Genomic DNA, 19,246 nt, shown 5'->3' on the forward strand with positions numbered 1-19,246 from the left:
CAACGATATCCAGCAGAAAGCTGCAAAATTAAGAAAATAGGCCAACATCAAAGTTGGCATTGAAAAAAAATCGCCCGAGGATGTACCCGGATGTACAATAGCAAACAGTTCTGACCACACACTCGACAAGTCTTTACGAGGAGCTAATCTCATGCCAGGCTCCGTTGCATGCCCCAAAGATACCGAACACGATACTTCCTGCCTTCGTGTAACTTATACTCCCGGGAGGGGGAAAGACAGTGGGTGAGCTCATTCCCAGGGCACATTCTCCGGTTCTTTTAAATTTCAGGGACCGCTCAGCACGCGGTCCTGCCCCTAACTCCCCATTCTGCGGGAGTTCGACTGACGTTCTTCTCGAAAAGTAGGCAATTGTCAAGTACCCTGAAAAACCACCTAGACTAAGATTATTTGTCCGCTGCTTTTGGTGCAGAATTCGGGATCTCTGTTCCAGCACCATTTGAGGACATGCATGGATCTAAAGTTACATTTTGAGACTTCTTGGTCCTTGCAGGCTATCGTCCTGGGAGTCAATGGGTCTTCTTTTAATCAAAACCGAAGATGTTTATATAGCTGTAGACTTTCTATATGAACCCAAAATTAAATTGTTGGTACTTGGGGAAGCTAAGACAGGGATTGTACCAAATTCTTGCCTCGAGATGTTCTTTGCCTCCTCTCTCTTTTTTTTTTTTTTGTCAAATACTTTCAAATATGACACACGTAGACCAGCTACTCTCTCTACCTGTCTTGCAAATGCCCTCACATGACTACGAGTAGGTGTGTCTCGGAGCTGAGCTAAGGAGCAGCTGTGTACAGAAGTCCTCTACTTTCTCGATAGAATTGCTGCTTAGGTTACTCTGTTAGACTGTCAAAAGTCCTGTAAACGAAGACCCTTTGTAGAAAGCTTAGAGGTCGAGGGGAAGCAGTCTCCGTGGACAGTGTGACACGCTACCTCCTCCCGCTGGGCACTGCGACCTGGACACGCTCATGCTACTCCTTCCTCTTTCTCTCTTGGCCGCCACGAAGCTCACAGTTCATGCTCTTCTCTTCGATGTCGGTAGGTTTCCTGAGGTTTCGTTTTCTGGAACGTTTATTCTCTTCTTCATCCATTTTTACACTATTAAAATTCCCTTTGTATTTTTAAATTTTGTTTTACTGACAATCAGGTTAACCGAAACTTGAGCTTTTAGTGTTAACTACCAAAAGTCCTTTTTGTAAACAGAAGGAGAATGTATAAATAATTCTGAACCTTGGCTACTGAAGCTTAAAACCAGTGGAAATCCATAAGAGCTTTTTAACAGACTCAGGCTTAATGCAGAAGTCACAAACAGAGGGTCTTGAGCCGAGTTTTCACCCTGGACATGGTTTAATGGCCAGACCTGGTAATCTTAAAAGCAAAATTAATTATTAGCATTTTAACGTTAGAAGATTTCAAATACAAAAGTGGATTTCTCACTCTCTCAAAGGACAGTAATGGCTACGGCGGTTAAGGATCTCTACGCCAGATGCTGTTTTAACATTTAATCTCAGAAATCCTCCGAGGTACTATGTCACCATTATCTGAATTTTACAAATGAGAACATTAAGGCATAGAGAGAGTCAGTAACTTATTTCCCAGGGTCACCCGGCTAACCGATGGTACAGCTGGGACCCCACTATGGCCTGAGCAGGGAGAGGCCCCCGGGCCTGGAGGCGCCTGACAATCTGGCCTTAGTAGCTGCGACTGGAACCGCCGACCACTCGGAGGGTCGTCCGGTGCTCGTGGGCATTTCAGTCTGTGGCCCCGGCCCTCGTGCTCATCCCGAGATGGGAGCTGCATCTTCGATGTGTCGTCTACGTTCCGTAGACATCGTCTTTGCTCGAGGTCAGTTAGCGTTGAGTCCCACAGGCCTGGAGAGCTTCCCGCGAAGTCCCCAACATCGACAATAAATGGGACGATAAAACGGGGCGCGTAAGGACCGTATGGCATGCCATGGCCGGGCAGCAGGTGCACGCGGAGTCCCCTAAACGATTCCGCTCAGTGTCCTGCCCTTAACCGTTTAGTGCTGGTGATGCTGAGGACCAGGATGTCTGCCCGGCCCGAGGTCGTGGGTCCCACCTGTTCCCTGCCAGTGGTCTGTCCTCTCCCGCGAAGATGCTCTCATGGAAAAAAGCCCAAGTCAAACTAATCTCCCTCATTAAAGGTGGGGAGACTTTTAATAAAACGGGGCTTTTTCTGCACTTCAGAGGAGAGGAAGAAGGCTTTGAAGGGCTTCTGATCCGGGGAGGGAGCCTCTGATTTAGGAGGCGCCGGCTAAGCTCATTGAGGCAGGTGATGCATTTCTAAAAAGGGATTTTTGCTCTCAGAGGCTGCCGTGGCTGACCGCGTGAATTTTTTCCTGTTTCATATCAGGGCTCCTAGTCGCCGAGACAAAACCGCTCTTGTTAATTAGTTGAATGAGGAGCACAGTTGTGCGTTGTCATTTGTTAGAATTCTGTTACGGAGTCCCAAATTGTAATTAAATAAAGAAGCAGTCCAGGATCGTTTCCCCCAAAACAATGTTTTGGCTTTTTTAAAAAATGTAAGCAGATAAACGAGGCATTTCTTGAAACTGCTCTTTATCATTCTCTTTGCTGCCTCGCCATGAGAACGTGTGTGTTGCACGCCCCGGAACCGGGAAGGAGGAGGTGAGCCCCAGTTTCTCTCCTTTTTCAATGATTTTTCTCCCATTGCCCCACCCTTCAGGGTGCCAAGTTCGACAGGTTACTTATAACACTAGCAAGGTATATTCTCTACATAACATATTAATACTAATAGAATATAGTAATCTATTAATATTAATATTTCTATATCCTATGAGTATTCATTATAATGTAATATTATATGCTATCATAAATACACCGCTGTTATTATTAGTATTATTATTCCTATTACAATTTTTATAGACAACTTTTAACTCCCCTGGACTGAGCGAAGGCGGTCGAAGGGGACATAACTTCCAGTTGCAAGGTGACCAAGTTCTGGGGAGGAAATGCGTAGCAGAGCAACTCTAGTTAACAGAACTGCATTCGAAACTGGCTAAGTGAGTGCGCCTTACGAATTCTCACCAGATTCACAAAAGTCAGCATGTGAGGAGCTCATTCCACAGTGTGTACGTACAGCACATTGTTACCCCGAACTCCTTAAATGGATGCTGCCTTATATGTCATTTATATCTCAATAAAGCTGAGAAAAAGAAAGAATGTAGACTAATTTCAATATCTAATTCTCCTCCTCCTTTTTTTCTCATGGGGGAAAAAAAAAACCCAGGAGAGTGTTTCCTTAATTCTCAGTGATCAAATGTCTTTTCAGAGAAGCACATTCCCTGTTAAAATTCTCTTTTTCCAGCTAGAGGCCTTTAAGAATCCACTGCGATAAGACTTAACGAAAAGGTTTTATAAACATAGTTACTTCTCCATTGCAGAGTAGTAGATTTCGAAGCAAAATTAAAAAAAAAAAATTCTTAGGAGTTGTTGAAGTACTTTCCGCAGAAACTATTTTTCCGAGCAGGAGCTGAAGACAGAAGCCGTTTCACGCAAGACATTCCACACCCTGGCAGTTAAAATGAGCACAAGAATCCACCGAGGGCTGAAAACTCCATCTCTCTCACGGCACGTTAGAAACATCCCGATCGCTCTCCAAAGTGGGATTCATCAAACGGCTCTCATCCTGAAATTCCCTTAAGATGTTGTTGGAGTGAAAATAAATTTGTTTTTAGTGTGGTGTCCTCGGGAAAGAAGCCTTTACAATCCCTCGCCTTGTTGGCCTGTCCACCTCCTGTAATAACTATTGATCCCGCAGGTGAATTCCAACCACCTTTGATGGAAGGGCAAAGGGTCTACGGCCGGACGGAGCCTCATAAATTTCTTGTGGTTTCTTCGGATCCCTTTCGGAAGAGTTGTTTAATGGTATCATTTCGCAGAGTGCCAAGAAGCAAACCCAAGTTTCTGCAGTGAAGTTGTCATTGTAATGGAGGTATTACGCCGCGAGAGGTTCCGAGGGAAACGAATGTGTGTCCCCGTCTCGTAGCTTCCTGCTAACGAGCAAGGCGGGCGTCATCTATAACGCCGCAGACGAGCGGGCGGCTTCGCTCCTGAAACTTTTATAACAAATTCCACTCCTGGGTTTTGCACATTCGAGTCGCTGACTTCTCCTACATTGCAGTTGAAAGCAACCAGCTCCCAGAAGAGGATTGCCACACGAAAGGCTTTCTAAGAGGCGTCGGTGAGTCAGATTCTGAGCAGAACAAACAAGAATCAAGAGAAGTGTCCAGAAGGAGACAGTAGACCCTCCCTAGTGAAAAAAAAAAAAAAAAAACACACCAGGGAGACAAGTCAAGTTCAAGTCTTGGATAAAGTCAGCGTCCTTGAGAGTCCAGGACTGCACGTGATGAGCACCTGCTTACAGGGTTCGCAGCCGGAACCAAAGCGTCCCAGGGCAAAGGCCCTTTTTATTCTAAAGAAAGTGTTCGAGGAGCTTCGAGACGTGACGAGACACCACTCGTGGGTCGGAAAACACCGATCCGATTGGCCCGCCTGCCCCCACCCCCCGTCACCTCCTCCCAGACGGCCGGCTTTCCAGTGGCCACATGCTGCCGCCGATGCCAGCCGCAGAGCCGCTGGGTCCTGGGAAACGGCGCCATGCGCTACGCTTCCACCCGAGTCCTACAGCACGTAGCGCCGAGGCCAGAGCGGCGAGGAGCGCCACTCGGCACTGGCTGCTCCCTCCGCTCCGAGTCTCCTTGACGCCACGCTTCGCGCCTGCCCTTCACGCGTGGCAGGGACACTTTTTACATTTTATCTTTTTGGGGAGATGCTTCTCTCTCCCCCACTAGAGTATAAGCTGCAGGAGAAACTAGGGGTGAGGCTTTCGAGGCCGGTACAGGGTGCGGCTCCATGGTACCCAAACCCCAGAGACACAGTGACTCAGGGAGCCTAGGAGCTCTCAGCACATGGCGTTACAGGTACCAGCACGGTGCGGCGGACACCTGAGGGCCCTCTGCTCCTCTTACACCTGCAGCGCCAGCTTTTCTCCCCGGTGAGAACAAAAAAATTGAAAAGTGCACACGTCCAGTTACATATATATGTGTGTGTGTATACGCGCGCGCACACACACACACACACATACACACACACACATATACACACACATATACACAGAATTAATCTTAAATATATTTTTGATTTTTTGGATTTTAATATATGTAATTATATATATATGTAATTTTTCCATTTGCAAGTGAGGAACACGGCTGCTAATTTCTTGCTCTAGCCCAGACCCCAGAACACGTGGCTGGGTGAGAAAGTTGCCGGCTCACGGGATGGTGACCGCAGAGAGCCGAGATGGGCTCGGGCTGGCCACGGACAGATGCCGCGAAGGCAGCCCAAATTATCGGCTCCCATAACGCCCATATTTCAGCCCGTTCTACCCGAATGTCCTCGGAGCAGTAAAGAAATCGGTTCCGTGGAAGATGTTCAGAACTGTGTGCTTAAGCACAAGGTAAAAAAATAATAATAATAATGCTAACTCAAGAGGTGGTTGAATGGGAAAACATGTGTTTAATTTTGTTTTTTTGTGTGTGTGTTTTGAAAATAGTTCAGATGGAAACAAATACATTTCGCACTGATATGTGCGTTGTCAGCTTCTCTCAGACAGGTATAATAATCATTTCTCCTGGTACTAGCACTGGGTTTTCATTGTCTAAACTCTGCTGGCAACATTGCTGAATGCCCAGATGGGACCCCAAAACTAAAAGGGACCAGGAAATGGCACGAATCGTTTTCATGCAACAACTATTTTACAAAACGCAGAACATGAAACCATGGAGCTCTAAAGCCTCGCTTAAATGAATCAGTGTGACTTCGGGGAGATGGTAATAAAATTCGACTTTTTAAAAAACACTATGGATCAAATATAAGATGTGCCGCTGGACAGAAATTGGACAGATCTTCAGTGGACCAGGAAAGTGGCCGTCTCGAGGGAATCAAGTCCCATGGGAAGTGAAAAGTTGCTACCGTGGATTTGAGGAATTTCATTTCCAGCCAGCCTGCCAGGTGGGGATCAGGTTACAAACGCAGGTAGCCTTTGACCTTGGCACCTGGTGAAATAACACGGGGGAGGAGGTACCTGCCGTGCCCCCGGGGACACGTGTATGTATCAATGCGCATGTTGTGTGTCAGCATCCAATACGTGTTAGATCATTAAATTCGGTGTCTCTCCTAGGACAGAAACGCAGTCAGGGGCTGTAGACCAAATCGACGACCTTTCGTGGATAGAGTTTAAAACAGAGCAGAAGGTAGATTAAAACGAAAAAAGCTCGTGTGGGAATGAACGCAAGACAGAGGTAGCATGCCTCGCTCAGTGTTTCATCGTCCTTTCCAGAAGGAGAAAGGGAAATAATGCAAACGGATGTCGCTTAACGCTGGGTTTGCTGCTGCCGAATTAACGGCCTCAGGATCCCAACCTCTGCAGCGGACTAGGTGAAGACCCCACGGTAAAGAGCGGGGAGCCCAGCAATGCATCGCCGGAGGACCGGTCACCTCTCCGGGTCCTCAGGTGCCCCCTCTCAGGAAGTGTAAGGAAAGTCAAACACCAGTTACCCTTAGTGTGTCCTGCATATCACCCAGTCAAATTATCCTGATGCGTGACATTGAATCCCCTTGTATATAAGGCTAACAGGGCAGAGGGCAGAGGGCAGAGGGCAGAGGGCAGAGTTTGTCTCAGCACCTGCCAAATGCTCTCGTCACAGTCTCGGTTATGTCTAACGAAAGCCCCTGTGATTTTCTTGATTTCCCTTTTTTATCCCTCGCATCGATTTGCAGTAGATTCGAAGTTGCTGTAAATTTCTTAACTACTATTGAAAAGCAAAACAGAAAAAAATTAAATAAAAAGCACAAGAAACGAGCTCTTGTTTTCCATAATGGAAGTCATCGAAACCGCCGATCGGTGCTCAGGTTTCCCCCAAACTCACTTTTCCGTGATGATGGTGTCAGCGTGCGATGTGGCCTCACGGCACATCCACTGGCGTGACTCCAAGGGGAGAGGATCTAAGGACACAGGGTGTCTGCGTGGTAAGCAGCACAGATGGGTCTCACGCTAAGCCCCACTGATCCGGCTTGTGGGGGAAGAAGTTGCACTACGGCCTCACGCTCCGCCTAGGAGGGAGGCATGACGCCGAAAAACAAGCCCACGCGCGCGGAAACGGCCCAAGGTCATCGGGAAGCCACTCGGCCAGCCTGCTAGGTGTTTGGATGGACGCCCCTCTTTTTACAGAAAAATGTTCGGAGCCGGGATCCGTGGTGTTCCTATTTTAATGGCAGTGCTAATAGGTAACTCATTCGTTTGTTGTTACTTGTATGAGCTAATTGGGAGCACTTAGAGTTTTTAGGATGTTTATTCAGCAACGAACCTTAATGCCGTAGGTTTTACTGTCAAATGAAAATGAGAACTTTTGAGTAACAGAAAGCCGCTCAAAGTATTGACTCAAGGAAGTACTCACGGGTTGAGCCCTCCGTCTTTTCCTCGGGTATCTATTTACTAAAATAAAGAAAACAATTAAAATAGAGAAAGCTAAAACTTAATTGTATATGTTTTTGTAGACGTAATTTTCTATTAGATATTTCATTAACTATGACTTTAAATAAAGTGAGATTACAGCAAAAATTATTTTAAAAGCCAGTGATATTTATATTCAGCATAAAGACTACCTGATTTTTATCCATTAATAGAATTTATTCTGATAAAAATGGGATTTATACCAGGTAGTAGAAAGTTTCCCTATTATGATTATTTTTGAAATACAGTCTTATCATGGAATCGGATATTATACTAGAAGAATTTTAGCATAGTAAAACGACGTGACAGTGTTTGGTCAAGTAAATGAATTGACTTCACGTAAACAGAATGACAGTAAGCGTCAAGTAGCCCACCTCATACGATAAATACTTGGACATAAATCACCAATTCGTTGTCAACTAAAATGCCCAGTAAAGAAGGCTGAATGACGCGGGTAATCCTGTAAATGTTGCTTAATTCTTTCATCCTGATTGACAGTAGACCTTGTTTCTGCCGAGCCAGTCAAACAGCCAATGAAAGACATTTCAATCTTTTCTCCCACTTTTAGTTTCTCCGAGTTCATCGAATAAATATGTCTGGCCTTATTTTACATCGGAGAGTCAGCGGAACTGATTTTAAACAAGGTGAAAGCATTAATCGCTGTTTACCATTCTTTTAATATCTAATTCTGCTTATTTTCTTTAGGCTGTTGACCTGGATGCAGGTTTCGCTCCTTCCTGTTTTTGTTTCTTTCCCTGGTGCTAAAATTTAGAACTCGCTTCTCGGTTTACCCTGAAAGGACACACATAGTCAAGGTATTAGTAGTTATTCTGTGAAATAGCAAATGTGGAAACTTTAGAAATCATAAGAAACAATACCATAAACGACAGTAAAAAAAGTGCTACCATTTGCACTTACTTGCCGACCCAGGATAAATGACAGGGCGCTGTAAATTCCAAGGACGCGCACGTCCTGTATCGGAGCTGGTCATCCGCGGCGTGGGCGGTTTGAATACCCGCCCGTCTGGTCCTCCTTCCTCCGGGTTCCGCTCTCTTCCCTCTTACGCATCCCTGTGACATTGATCTTTATGAAAACGCAGCTCGGTTTTCCATCCAACGATGACCCATTTTTCTCCACTGCCTTTAGAAAAATGAAGAAGTAAGCAAATAAACAAACAAATAAAAATGAAACAGAATAAAACTGCAAATCCCCAAACCCTCTCCAGTCTGGCTCTATTGACTCCTTTCGACTTGATTTTCCTACATAAATCATCACGGCAAGTAGATCGTCAAACAGCGTCACCTCTAAATAAATGTCTTATGCTTTCCCGCTGATGAGTTTTCATTCCGTTATTTCCACATTCCTCTTTGTCAATCTCACTCGCACTTGAAAACCAATATGCGTGTCCAGCTTTGGTGCCGAGAGCAATCCTTTTCTCTCTTTTTTTTTTTTTCCATTTTTATGATATTCGATCTGTGTCTGACAATGGCAGTTGGAGGCAACCACTCACTACATTTGGCAAATCATCTTTTTCTAGAAGAATCCCAGGCCTGCACACAGAATGGTGGAATGGACGTCGGCTTCCTCGGGATCGACTCACGCTTTACTCCCTTACGGCTTTAACCCTAGGTTAGCTCTGCGCTGCCGCAAGATTATCCGTGAGAATGATAGGAAACCTCTATTTCTGATCTTGATATATGCAATTCCAACTCATTTTGTCGTTGTTGTTGTTTCGCAGGAATGCACTGTGAAGAAGACGTGGATGAATGCTCTTCCAACCCCTGCCACAATGGTGGCACGTGCGAGAACCTGCCTGGGAATTATACTTGCCACTGCCCCTTTGATACGCGGTCTAGAACGTTCTACGGAGGGAGGGACTGTTCTGATGTTCTCCTGGGCTGTACCCACTCCCCGTGTCTAAATAATGGACTCTGCGTCCCTCATTTCCAAAACGGCCACCATGGATTCAGCTGCCTCTGTGCCCCCGGCTACGCTGGGTCCCTGTGCGAAATTGTCACCACCCTGTCTTTCGAAGGTGACGGCTTCCTGTGGGTCCCAAGTGGCTCGGCGACAGCCAGCGGCTCGGGTTGTAACCTCGCCCTCAGGTTCCAGACCGTTCAGCCGACGGCCCTGCTGCTCCTCCGGGGACACAAGGACGCATTTGTGACTCTGGAGCTGCTGCGCGGCGACCTGCACTTGGGAGTCCAGGTCGGGCCTACGTCCAGGGCGCACCTGTCGCTCTCGCGCAACTGCAGCGACGGCGAGTGGCACTCGGCGGAGGTGACGTTCGCAGAGGCCGTGACCCTCAGCCTGCTGGACGGCCCGTGCGCGGGGACGTGCTTGGCCGCGGCGCCGTCTCCGTTCGGAAGGCACCCGTCGGCATGCGCCTTGCGCGACTCCTTCCTGGGCGGCCTCCCCGCGGACGCGGCGGGCCTCCGGGACCGCGACCGGCCGCCCGTGCCTGCCTTCGTGGGCTGCCTGCAAGACGTTCAGATCGACTCCGCCCGCGTGACCCCCGGCGACATCCGCCCTGGCTCCTCGCTCAACGTCAGGGCAGGCTGTGCGAGAAGGGACCGGTGTGCGGACCACCCTTGTCGAAACGGGGGGCGCTGCGTCAACCTGTGGCTTAGCTACCAGTGCGTTTGCCCCTGGCCCTACGGGGGCCCCGACTGCCTGGGAGGTGAGTAGGTGCCGGGCACCCCGGGGCTGCTGTGCCCGAGCCGGCCTGCCTCCGCCCGCTGCAAAACGCGGTGGCCCCTCGCGACTGCCGCAGCGGGTCCCCCGCCGGCGAGAACGACGAAGAGGCTACAACGTGCGCTCACTAGTTTCGGGGGGATCCATACGTAGGGCATCAGAGTTCACTCACACAGCAGGGAAAAATCAGCTGACGGCTCCCGGCCAAATGGGTTTTCGTTCCGGTGTTTACAAAATGCTGTTATAATTGTACCCTTGGTTGTGTATCAGGAATTTAGTGGAAATCCTATTTGAAAGAGAAGCAAGCTTTCGGGCTGTGTACAAGCTAAGCAGTGACAATGTGTTGGGCACAGTAGGTTCTTAGAAAGTACTTACTGCGAAACCCTCATCGGCTCCAAGATCGTGCTCGGGTCTAGCATCTTCACAAACCACCCAGTTTTCTTCAAAAGTATATTTCCCAGGGTTGCCTTGGAGAAAACAGATATTCTACCTATGTATGTTAAAAAAAGGAAAAAAAAAAAACCATGAAATTTGGTAGATGTCATGAACGAATTGATCTAATTTCTCTAGCCAATCACAGCCTGAATTGTATTTCAAAATCCTTAACTTCTAACATCATTCCAAAGATTGCTGTTGATAGTGATCAACACGGAGCTGTTTGTTTCTTTTTATTATTATTATCGCACATTGAAAGCGCCTGAGAGGTGATTGCAACGGACCGCTTTGAAGTCTTGCTGTAATTTACCCCCAAGACTTTAGAACAACCTCAAGTAAGACAACATCTGGTAAATAGTCTTCTCTGCTTTATAAGAGGTAAAATTAAAACCAGTCTTAGCCCGTAGCCGAGTCCGTGTACGAATGGCTCAGAATCATTAGAAACTATTCACGGGGTCTCCCGGCCGACCGCAAAATTCATTACAAATCACGGCCCTGTGTGACAGTGAGGCATGGCCTCTGTTAGCCCGATGTAATATTTTACGTGGAGTGGCAAGTTGTTTGGTGATTTCTTTTTCAAGGAGAAAAGGGGAAATTATGCTCGGGCAGTGTTCACTTTTTGAAGAAAAATGTAATTGACTCAAGGCAATACTTTTACTACATATGCGAAATAACAAACAGATGTCGACTCGCTCTGACGGGCTTCCAAAGGCAGTGACCCGTGAGCTCAAAGCCGGCCGCGCCGATGCTCACCGTCCCGGTAATTACATCCGAGAGATGCCACTCCGGGGGCACTCTGGTTCTCTTTCATTTCTTTTCCCCCAACTTGGAACATTACAAAGTTTTCAGACCTAGTTCCTGAATAATTGCTTCCCCGTCCCCACCTCCGTTTTTCGTTTGTTTGTTTGTTTGTTTTTTTGTTTGTTTGTTTTTGTTTTCATTTTCCCGCACTGCTAGAGATTACTTCCCCTTCGCGAAAATCCTTTGCTTCAAAAGATACGCCTGTAAAGGAGCGAGTTCTGTTTCTGAAAATTCTCAGTATAAGTTTGAGGAAACTTATACTGAGGTGAGACTTCAGGGTGGGGACCAGGTGCACCTCGACTCGGCGGCAGAAGAAGTTGGGGAGGCAGGAGCTCTTCCCGCAGCGCCTGGGGGCAGATGGCGCGAGGTAATGGTTTTTCGTGTGTGATGATTATAGGAACCATGCATAAAGAGGCATTAGATACTCGGTGTTTGCCACGTGGTCCGCTTGGGCGTAGGCACAGAGCCAGTAGCTTGGCGCATCCGTGGAGTTTGCCAGGGAGGTAAATAGTCATTCGGAAGTGGCTTTTAAGTGCCCGCTGGTCAGCTTAATCCAAGGCTAGTTTCTGCTGGACATTTACTGTATTGCCGTCGCTATGTGTGGACTTCACTCACGTAGTTTCTTTACGTACAAAACGGACGATGCGTGTGGTTTGTTTGGGGAAGAAAACGGAAGATAAATATGGGAACGGACTTGGATTTCGATGGAGAAGAAGTTAATGTTCCGGGGTTTGCTGCCCGACCATCCACGCGCGCCACTGTGGCTTGACTAGTTATTGGCGACTGGACCGTGGGGACGTTGCCTGACCTCTGTGAGTCTCGATTTCTTTGATAAAATGGAGATGACAATAATCAGCTTAGCTTCAAGAATTCTGTGTCAGAAATAACATAAAAGCAGCCAGCACGGTGCCCAGCCCATAGCGGGCAATCGGTACAGGATGGTGGCGATGTGACGGTCACTCGTCCTAGTAAAGGTGACTAGGCAAACACTCCGGACCTGGCGAAGCCGAAGCCGCTGACTGGTCTCGCTGTCTCTCTCTAGGTACCGCGAATGCCGCTTTTCACGGACGAAGCCGCGAAATACTCTTCCGGAGCAACGGGCACATTACCAGGGGCCTCACCAACATCACCTTGGGTTTCAGGACGACGGGCGCCCATGTCCCCATACTGTACGCAGAGAAGGAGCCCGAGCTCCTCAGCGTCAGCGTCCGGGACTCCAGGCTGCTCTTTCGGCTGCACGGCGGCCGCGGCGTCCCCGCGCTGAGCCTGGCGAGCGTCCAGCCGGTGAGCGACGGCCTGTGGCACCGAGTGGCCCTGTCCATGACGGACCCGCTGGCCCAGACCTCCAGGTGGCAGATGGACGTGGACGGCCGGACGCCTCTTGCAACCAGCGCCGTGGCCGCCGGAAGCCTCGACTTCCTGCGGGAGGACACGGACATCCACGTGGGCGGCCGCGGCGGCGCGGGGCGCCTGCGGGGGTGCCTGAGCCCCATAGAGATCGGCGGCATCTCTCTCCCTTACGTCGAGGACGCGCGCGCTCTCCTCGATAGACCCCAGGAGGAGCGGTTTCTCAAAATCTCTAGAGATCCGGTGGCTACCGGCTGTTCGCAGCTCGACGCCTGCGCCTCCGGCCCCTGCTTGCACGGGGGGACCTGCGAGGACATCTACAGCTCTTACCGCTGCTCCTGTCCCTCGGGATGGGCAGGGACGCACTGTGAACGCGACATCGGGGAATGCTTTCCAAACCCCTGCATCCACGGCACCTGCTCGGACGGCGTGGCAGCCCACCGCTGCAGGTGCGAGCCCGGATACAGCGGCGCGAACTGCGAGGCGGCCGTGGACCGCTGCCAGGGCCACCAGTGCGCGAACGGGGCCACCTGCCTCGGCCACGCCGGCGGCTACTCTTGCCTCTGCTTGGGAAATTTCACGGGACCGCTCTGCAGGTGAGTGTCACGTCCACAGACAGCTAGGCGTCCGGAGCGCAGCTCTGCGCCTTCCACGTCGACCCGGAAAGCGGTCTCTGCTCGGGCTGCGATGGACGGGTCGGGCGTGGGTCGCCGCCGCCCCACGGGGTCGTGGACGGACGGGAACGCAGCCGCCGGGACACTCCGTGAGGGAGTCAGCGGCGCTTGGACCCGACTCGGAGCAGCATGCTTTCTCAGGTGCCCTTGTGAGAAGCGTGTCTCGGGACAGATCGCCCCGGAGTCTGACGACGGCCTTCGGGCCGCGGGGGTCAGACACGTTTGTGATACGCTAAAGCTGAGGTCGAGCGTTGCTGACTCCCGTGTTGCTGTGAAAGAGCACCCTGGGTTACGCCAGGCGGGAACGGCTGGCCTCTCCCAAAAGGGGTTCTCGAGCGGCAAGCCCGACAGCTGTGGCCGATGCTTTTCTCTCCTCAGACACGTCAAGGTGCCCCCCCGTGGCCTGTGGGGACGAGAAGGCGAACCTCACGTGCCACCGCGGAGGCAGCTGCGCCGAGGTCCGGGGCGAAGCCAAGTGCGTGTGCCGCCCGGGGTTCACGGGGGAATGGTGAGTGTCGCCGGACCTCTGCGGGGGGCGGGGGGCGGGGGCGGGGTCCGCGCCGAGGAACGCAGCTCCGGTTCCGTGTGTTTCTCCTCTAATCTTTCATCTCGGTTCCCATAGAAGACTCTATGCTGAAATATATAGGTCCAGACAGAGCCAAATGATAAAAAAGAAGAAAAATAGCAGTTTAGGTCAAGGGAAAGAACGCTTCATTAGCCAAGACTTCAAACCGGGGAAACTGTGAGGTGCGGCGTGTTCCTTCCTTGTTCCCACGTCTGGATTCGCGCTGAGTGGAGTGGGGTGCCTGCCGTCCACCGAGGCGGCGGCCGAGCTCGACGGCAGCGCGCCCGGCAGGACCACCCGCCGCCCGGACGTGCGCACGGTCGGCCCGCGCGCAGCACGGCTTTGAACGGCTCGCTCCACTTATTTTTTTCGATAAACACAGGAAACGCCGTTTTCTCCTCCCTACGATCTCCTTCGCAGCATTTTCTGCGGCTCGCCCCGCGGAACAGAGAACGCGGCTCGCGGTCGGCGGCGGGCCGTGGCCCGGGGGCCTCCGCGCGGCCCCATGGGGCCCGGTCCTGTGTCCACTCGGCCGACGCCAAGGTCGTGGCCGGCATGTGTGTGTGGGGCCACCTGGGGTTACGTCCGGCGGGGGGCGGGCAGAAGCTAGCCGCGGGCCTTTAACCGCACGTGGGTCAGCCGCGCGCCAGCCCCGTGGGTTCTGCTTTCCCCGGAGGACGCCTTCGCGTGGCGGCCGCCGATCGCGAGCTGCCGACGACGCAGGCGAAGGTGAGCGGCGTGCCTCAGGCTGCGGGCTCCGCGCCTGTCAGATTCCCGGAGGCATCGCTGGCCCCGGCGTGGGTGTGCTCCGGGGCTCTGCGTGCGGTCCATACGACGTGGGCGGATAACAGGGAGTGAGCCGCGTGCGGGACGCCGACCCGTGCACTCTGCGAACCTCGCCTCCGACTGCCATCTGCGTTTGGCGAGCACGTAACCGGTGGCAGGGAGAGTAAGCAGCCGCTCAGACGCCCGTCCCGGTGCGAGGCGCCCTCAGAGAGACGGACGCTTGCCCCTCCGTCGCACAGGCCACCGGGGTCGGAGCTAGTGATCTCCGCCCACGCGTCCTGCATGGCACAGACGTGGGAAGCCAAAGCCAAACCCACCGACGCAGAGATCCGGGTGGAACTGAGTGTCCCCAGAGGCGCGGCTACCAGAGCGACGGGCGTGTGTGCGCTTCGCGGCGACCCCCCTGGCGCTGTCCGAATGTCCGTCTGCTGGCGAACCTCTCGTGGCAGATTCGGCAGTGCTTAGCCCGAATGTGTGTGCGTCCTACGCCGTTTAGCTCAGCGGAGACGTAGAGAGGGACTGGAGAAAGAGGACTAGGGGAAGGCCAGGCGATGTGGGGGGCGCGCCCAGGGCCGGGGACGCGGGGCTTCCACGACGCCCACGAATCCGGGAAGCCGTCCTCCAGCAACGCGCCTCCTCTTCTGCCCGGTTAAGGCCGTGGCCGCGCGGAGTCCTCCGGGCAGGTCCGAAGAGGCGGGGGCACCTCTGGCCCGCCCAGGACACGGCGTGCTTGGCGGCCTCCGTGAGCCGCCCCACTGTGCTCGGATCTAATCGGAGGAGGCCCCTTCCAGCCCGGGAGCCCGAGCCACGGGAGGAAGACGAACGTCTCTGCTATCCCGGCATCCCGGGGGACGCGGAGCTGTGTTTCTGGGAAGAAATCTCTCTTTCCAGTTCACCTTGGGATGGCCCTGCCCTGCCCCCCACCGCAACCCCTTCCATCGGGGCCCGGGGATAAGGCGATGGCCCACGCATGCGAGGTTTGCCCCTGGGGAGGCGGGCAGCGAAAGACGTTTGCGTCAGACTTCGACGTGAGCAGCTCTGGAGAGGGAGGAGGAAATTTCCAGAAGACCTTGGAACGAACGCCTATCGCTTGTTTTGGCAAATCGGGCTTTCCAAAGTCGTCTTCCCCAGATCGCGCCGAACTCTGAAACACAGACTGGTTAGCCAGTGAGATCTTCTCATTATCCACTTCTGCTTTTTGTTAAAAAAAAATGGGAATCCAAGGGGAAATGATAAGTCAGACTCTCTCAGAATAAACCAAGTATGTGTTGTGTTGTTCTGTTTTCAACGGGCTTTTGCCTGAGGGCATCGACCTGGAACCCCGACAGCCCGAGGGCAGGTCAGCGACTCGACTCCAGGCTGACAGCCACGGCCGACCCCCAACCTCCCTCCTCAGGGTCCCCCGTAAGCCGGACTCGCACGGCGTCAAGGACACTAGGCCCCTCTCTCTCTAGAGCCGCTGGTGCCCTCGGGTCGGTTTTCTCTTGGTTTCTAAGTATTTAGACCGGTTTCCCCCTTTTAGTTCAATGCGCACGTGTACAGATTATTTCCCTTAAACCCAGAATAGGCTCCGGGAGCGTTAGGGCCGGTCTCCCCCGCCCAGGATGTGGAAAAGGCACAGGGCTGGTCGTTAAACTTGCACCGGTGCAGGCAGGCAGGCGCGGCGAGGTCTCCCTCCCTTCCCCGCTGCACGGCCGCCTCATGCGACAGGCGCCTGCCTTCCACTGTCCCTGCTTCCTCCCCAGGTGTGACCAGGACGTGGACGAGTGTGCCTCTGACCCCTGCCTCAACGGAGGCCTGTGCCAGCACACGCCGGACGCCTTCCGCTGCCTCTGCGCCGCGGGCTTCGCGGGCAGCCGCTGCGAGACCCACGTAAGCGGCCTGTCCCTCTATGTCTCCCTCTTGGTGTGGCAGAATCTCTTCCAGCTCCTCTCTTACCTCCTCCTGCGCACGAACGACGAGCCCGTGGTCGAGTGGGGCGCGTAGGGGGCTCGCCGGCGTCCGTGGGTCACCCGCCAGCGCGGAAGCCGTTGCGTTTCCAGGAACGCCTTGACTCGGTTTAGACCTCTAAAAGCAAAAAACGAAAACAAAAACAAAAACAAAAAACAAGCCTCGAAAACGCAAATAAGTTCCAGGACTACTGTGAGCAGATCACAGGCACTTCGTGAGTATGTCAAGTATTTAGCTAGTCTACATGTAAACGCAAAAACATTTTTTTCTTACTATACCCAGAAACATGTCATTATTGACTTCATTTACTAGAAATATATTATCATTCTTAACACCCCCAATGCAGTCGGAAACCACTTTCTCCCCGAGTCTATTTCTATGAATTTTTTTATGCTGTAAGTTGCCCTCATCCACCTTAATCCTTAACCATTCGTGTTCTTCAATTCACGATTTGAAAGTTACTGATTAAACTGTTCATATATCCACCTATGTTTTTATACGTAGCTTTTCGAATAAAGTGTTGCTGGTTCTCTGGTAAGTTAAAAAATATATATAGATAAAGAGGAAGCAGAGAATTACGTGAAATTACATAAAAACGCAGAAAGAAAGTTTTCTGATGTAATTCGTCTCAATCCTCAGACTAAGCCTCATGGGTATAACTTAGGATTTCGTGAAGCCGCCTCTTCCCCAGCAAAAGGAGAGATGGGGCGTGGCTTAGGGAAGGCGGGGGGCAGAGAGGAGGGGAGAGAGCAATCGGGGGGTCGCGGGTAGGTGTCTAACTGTGCGCTTGGCACTAACAATAAAATTAAACTTAAAAAGGGAGAGAAGGCGAAAGAAACATCCCTTCTCCACTTCTTCTCCCTGCAACACCTTCTACACACGCAAAAGAGCTCAACTGCTTCCAGAGTTATGAGCGTGTTGACATTCCTATCAAACAGACTGATTGCAATCGCTCTTCGACATCTTCAATGCAAACCGAATACAAAATAGGTACTACTGTGTATGAACACGCACCGAAAAATATATATTATAGAGCATGAACCTCTGGGAGGCATATTTTTCTAAAACTGGCAAGTAAATTTATCCTCTTCAACTATCTTTCTGAAAAAAAAAAAAAGCAGAGTACCTATTATAGTCAAAATATATTTAGCACTATAAATTTTTTTAAATAAATAAATACCTGAAATGACAGATCTATGAAGTTAATAAGAAATGCAAAAATTCATATTTTCTTGCTTGGCTTTAGGAGAGTGTATAAAATAGTAATTAGAACATTTGCTAATATCTTTATTGCTGCCATTGGTATGTCATCATTTATGTGAAATATTTTCGTGTGGACCTATCCTTCTAAAGGAGACATTATTTCTACTCGTTTAAAGGGAAAATAAATTATAAGTTAATTTGGAAAACAACTCCAATAACAAGGGCCTGTTAGATATCATTTTGTAAACGTGTTTGTATTTTTAGGAGCTGCCCTGGTTTGAAAATGTGAGGGTGATTTATTCATTGGGTGGCATCCAATACTCATTTACTCACGATTGTTTTTAAGAAAGTTGTTTTTCTGGGGAAAGGACCAAGGGAAAGCTAAAGATCCCGTTCAAAACCAAGGGACAAACAGCATCTCTAAAAGCAAAGGAAATATATTCAGTTTCCTGTCTCAATAGAAATGTAAAATCTCATGCAACGAATTCAGGTCCTGCGGCGCGTTGCTGGTAGTCGTGTGAGGCTGGGCGTGACTCGTTTCGGAGTCTGTCCGTCACATGCACCCACCTCCCTCACACCCGGGTGGCACGTGCCACCCTGCTCTCCCACGGGACCCGTCCCAGAGGCAGACTTTGTGACCAAGGTCGTGGGGAAAACCTTCCCGTCGCTATCCCTAAAGGCGTGACTAAGTGCACACCGATTACAAGCAGCGGGCGCCCGTCCGGTCTCCACGTTTGCTCCGTTTTGGAAAGTTCCGTGGTTATGCAGTTACGGGCCCTTCCACACGTGACGCGTTCCCTTCCAGATACACTTCGAGTCACTCGCGGTCTCTTTCTCCGTTCAGTGACGCCTCTGCTGTCACGGGAATCGTCGATGGCTTTTCTGTTTCCCGAATGTCTCGTCATGAAATATCCGACGTAAAAATCTGTCCCTTCGTCTTTATTCCTGTGTTTTCAACCGCATCGTGTGCGACGGCATCTTCTCTACCTTTGCACCAAAAAATAAAAGCCTTTGTTTCTGTGTCCGTAGACTTCTCATCCTTGGAACTGAGACACACTCATGCACACGCACACACACACACTCACACTCACGCACACGCCACATATCGTGAGCCCGGAAGCACCAGCACTCACCTTCCTGGGTTGAGGTCCCGCCCCAGACGCCACACCGGTGGCCATCAAGGCCGAGGGGCCTGTTCTTTCCCTCTCTGCAAAGGCCCCT

The 19,246-nt window shown here is 51.0% G+C and overlaps 1 protein-coding gene across 1 annotated transcript in view; it reads left to right on the top strand.

Annotated features, from left to right (window-relative positions):
* The window catches only part of CRB1 (crumbs cell polarity complex component 1), a 47,175-nt gene extending 30,222 nt beyond the window's left edge, over positions 1–16,953 (top strand). Inside the window, exons 6-9 of the mRNA XM_036235365.1 lie at positions 9,309–10,250; positions 12,543–13,443; positions 13,900–14,029; positions 16,618–16,953. Of these exons, the coding sequence (XP_036091258.1) occupies positions 9,309–10,250; positions 12,543–13,443; positions 13,900–14,029; positions 16,618–16,623 (1,979 nt within the window). The 3' untranslated portion in view covers positions 16,624–16,953. The remainder of the gene's footprint in view (positions 1–9,308; positions 10,251–12,542; positions 13,444–13,899; positions 14,030–16,617) is intronic.
* Positions 16,954–19,246: the final 2,293 nt, after the last annotated feature.

The sequence above is a fragment of the Rousettus aegyptiacus genome, unplaced genomic scaffold, assembly GCF_014176215.1.
Source record: "Rousettus aegyptiacus isolate mRouAeg1 unplaced genomic scaffold, mRouAeg1.p scaffold_m13_p_18, whole genome shotgun sequence".
In the NCBI taxonomy this organism is placed as follows: Eukaryota; Metazoa; Chordata; class Mammalia; order Chiroptera; family Pteropodidae; genus Rousettus; species Rousettus aegyptiacus.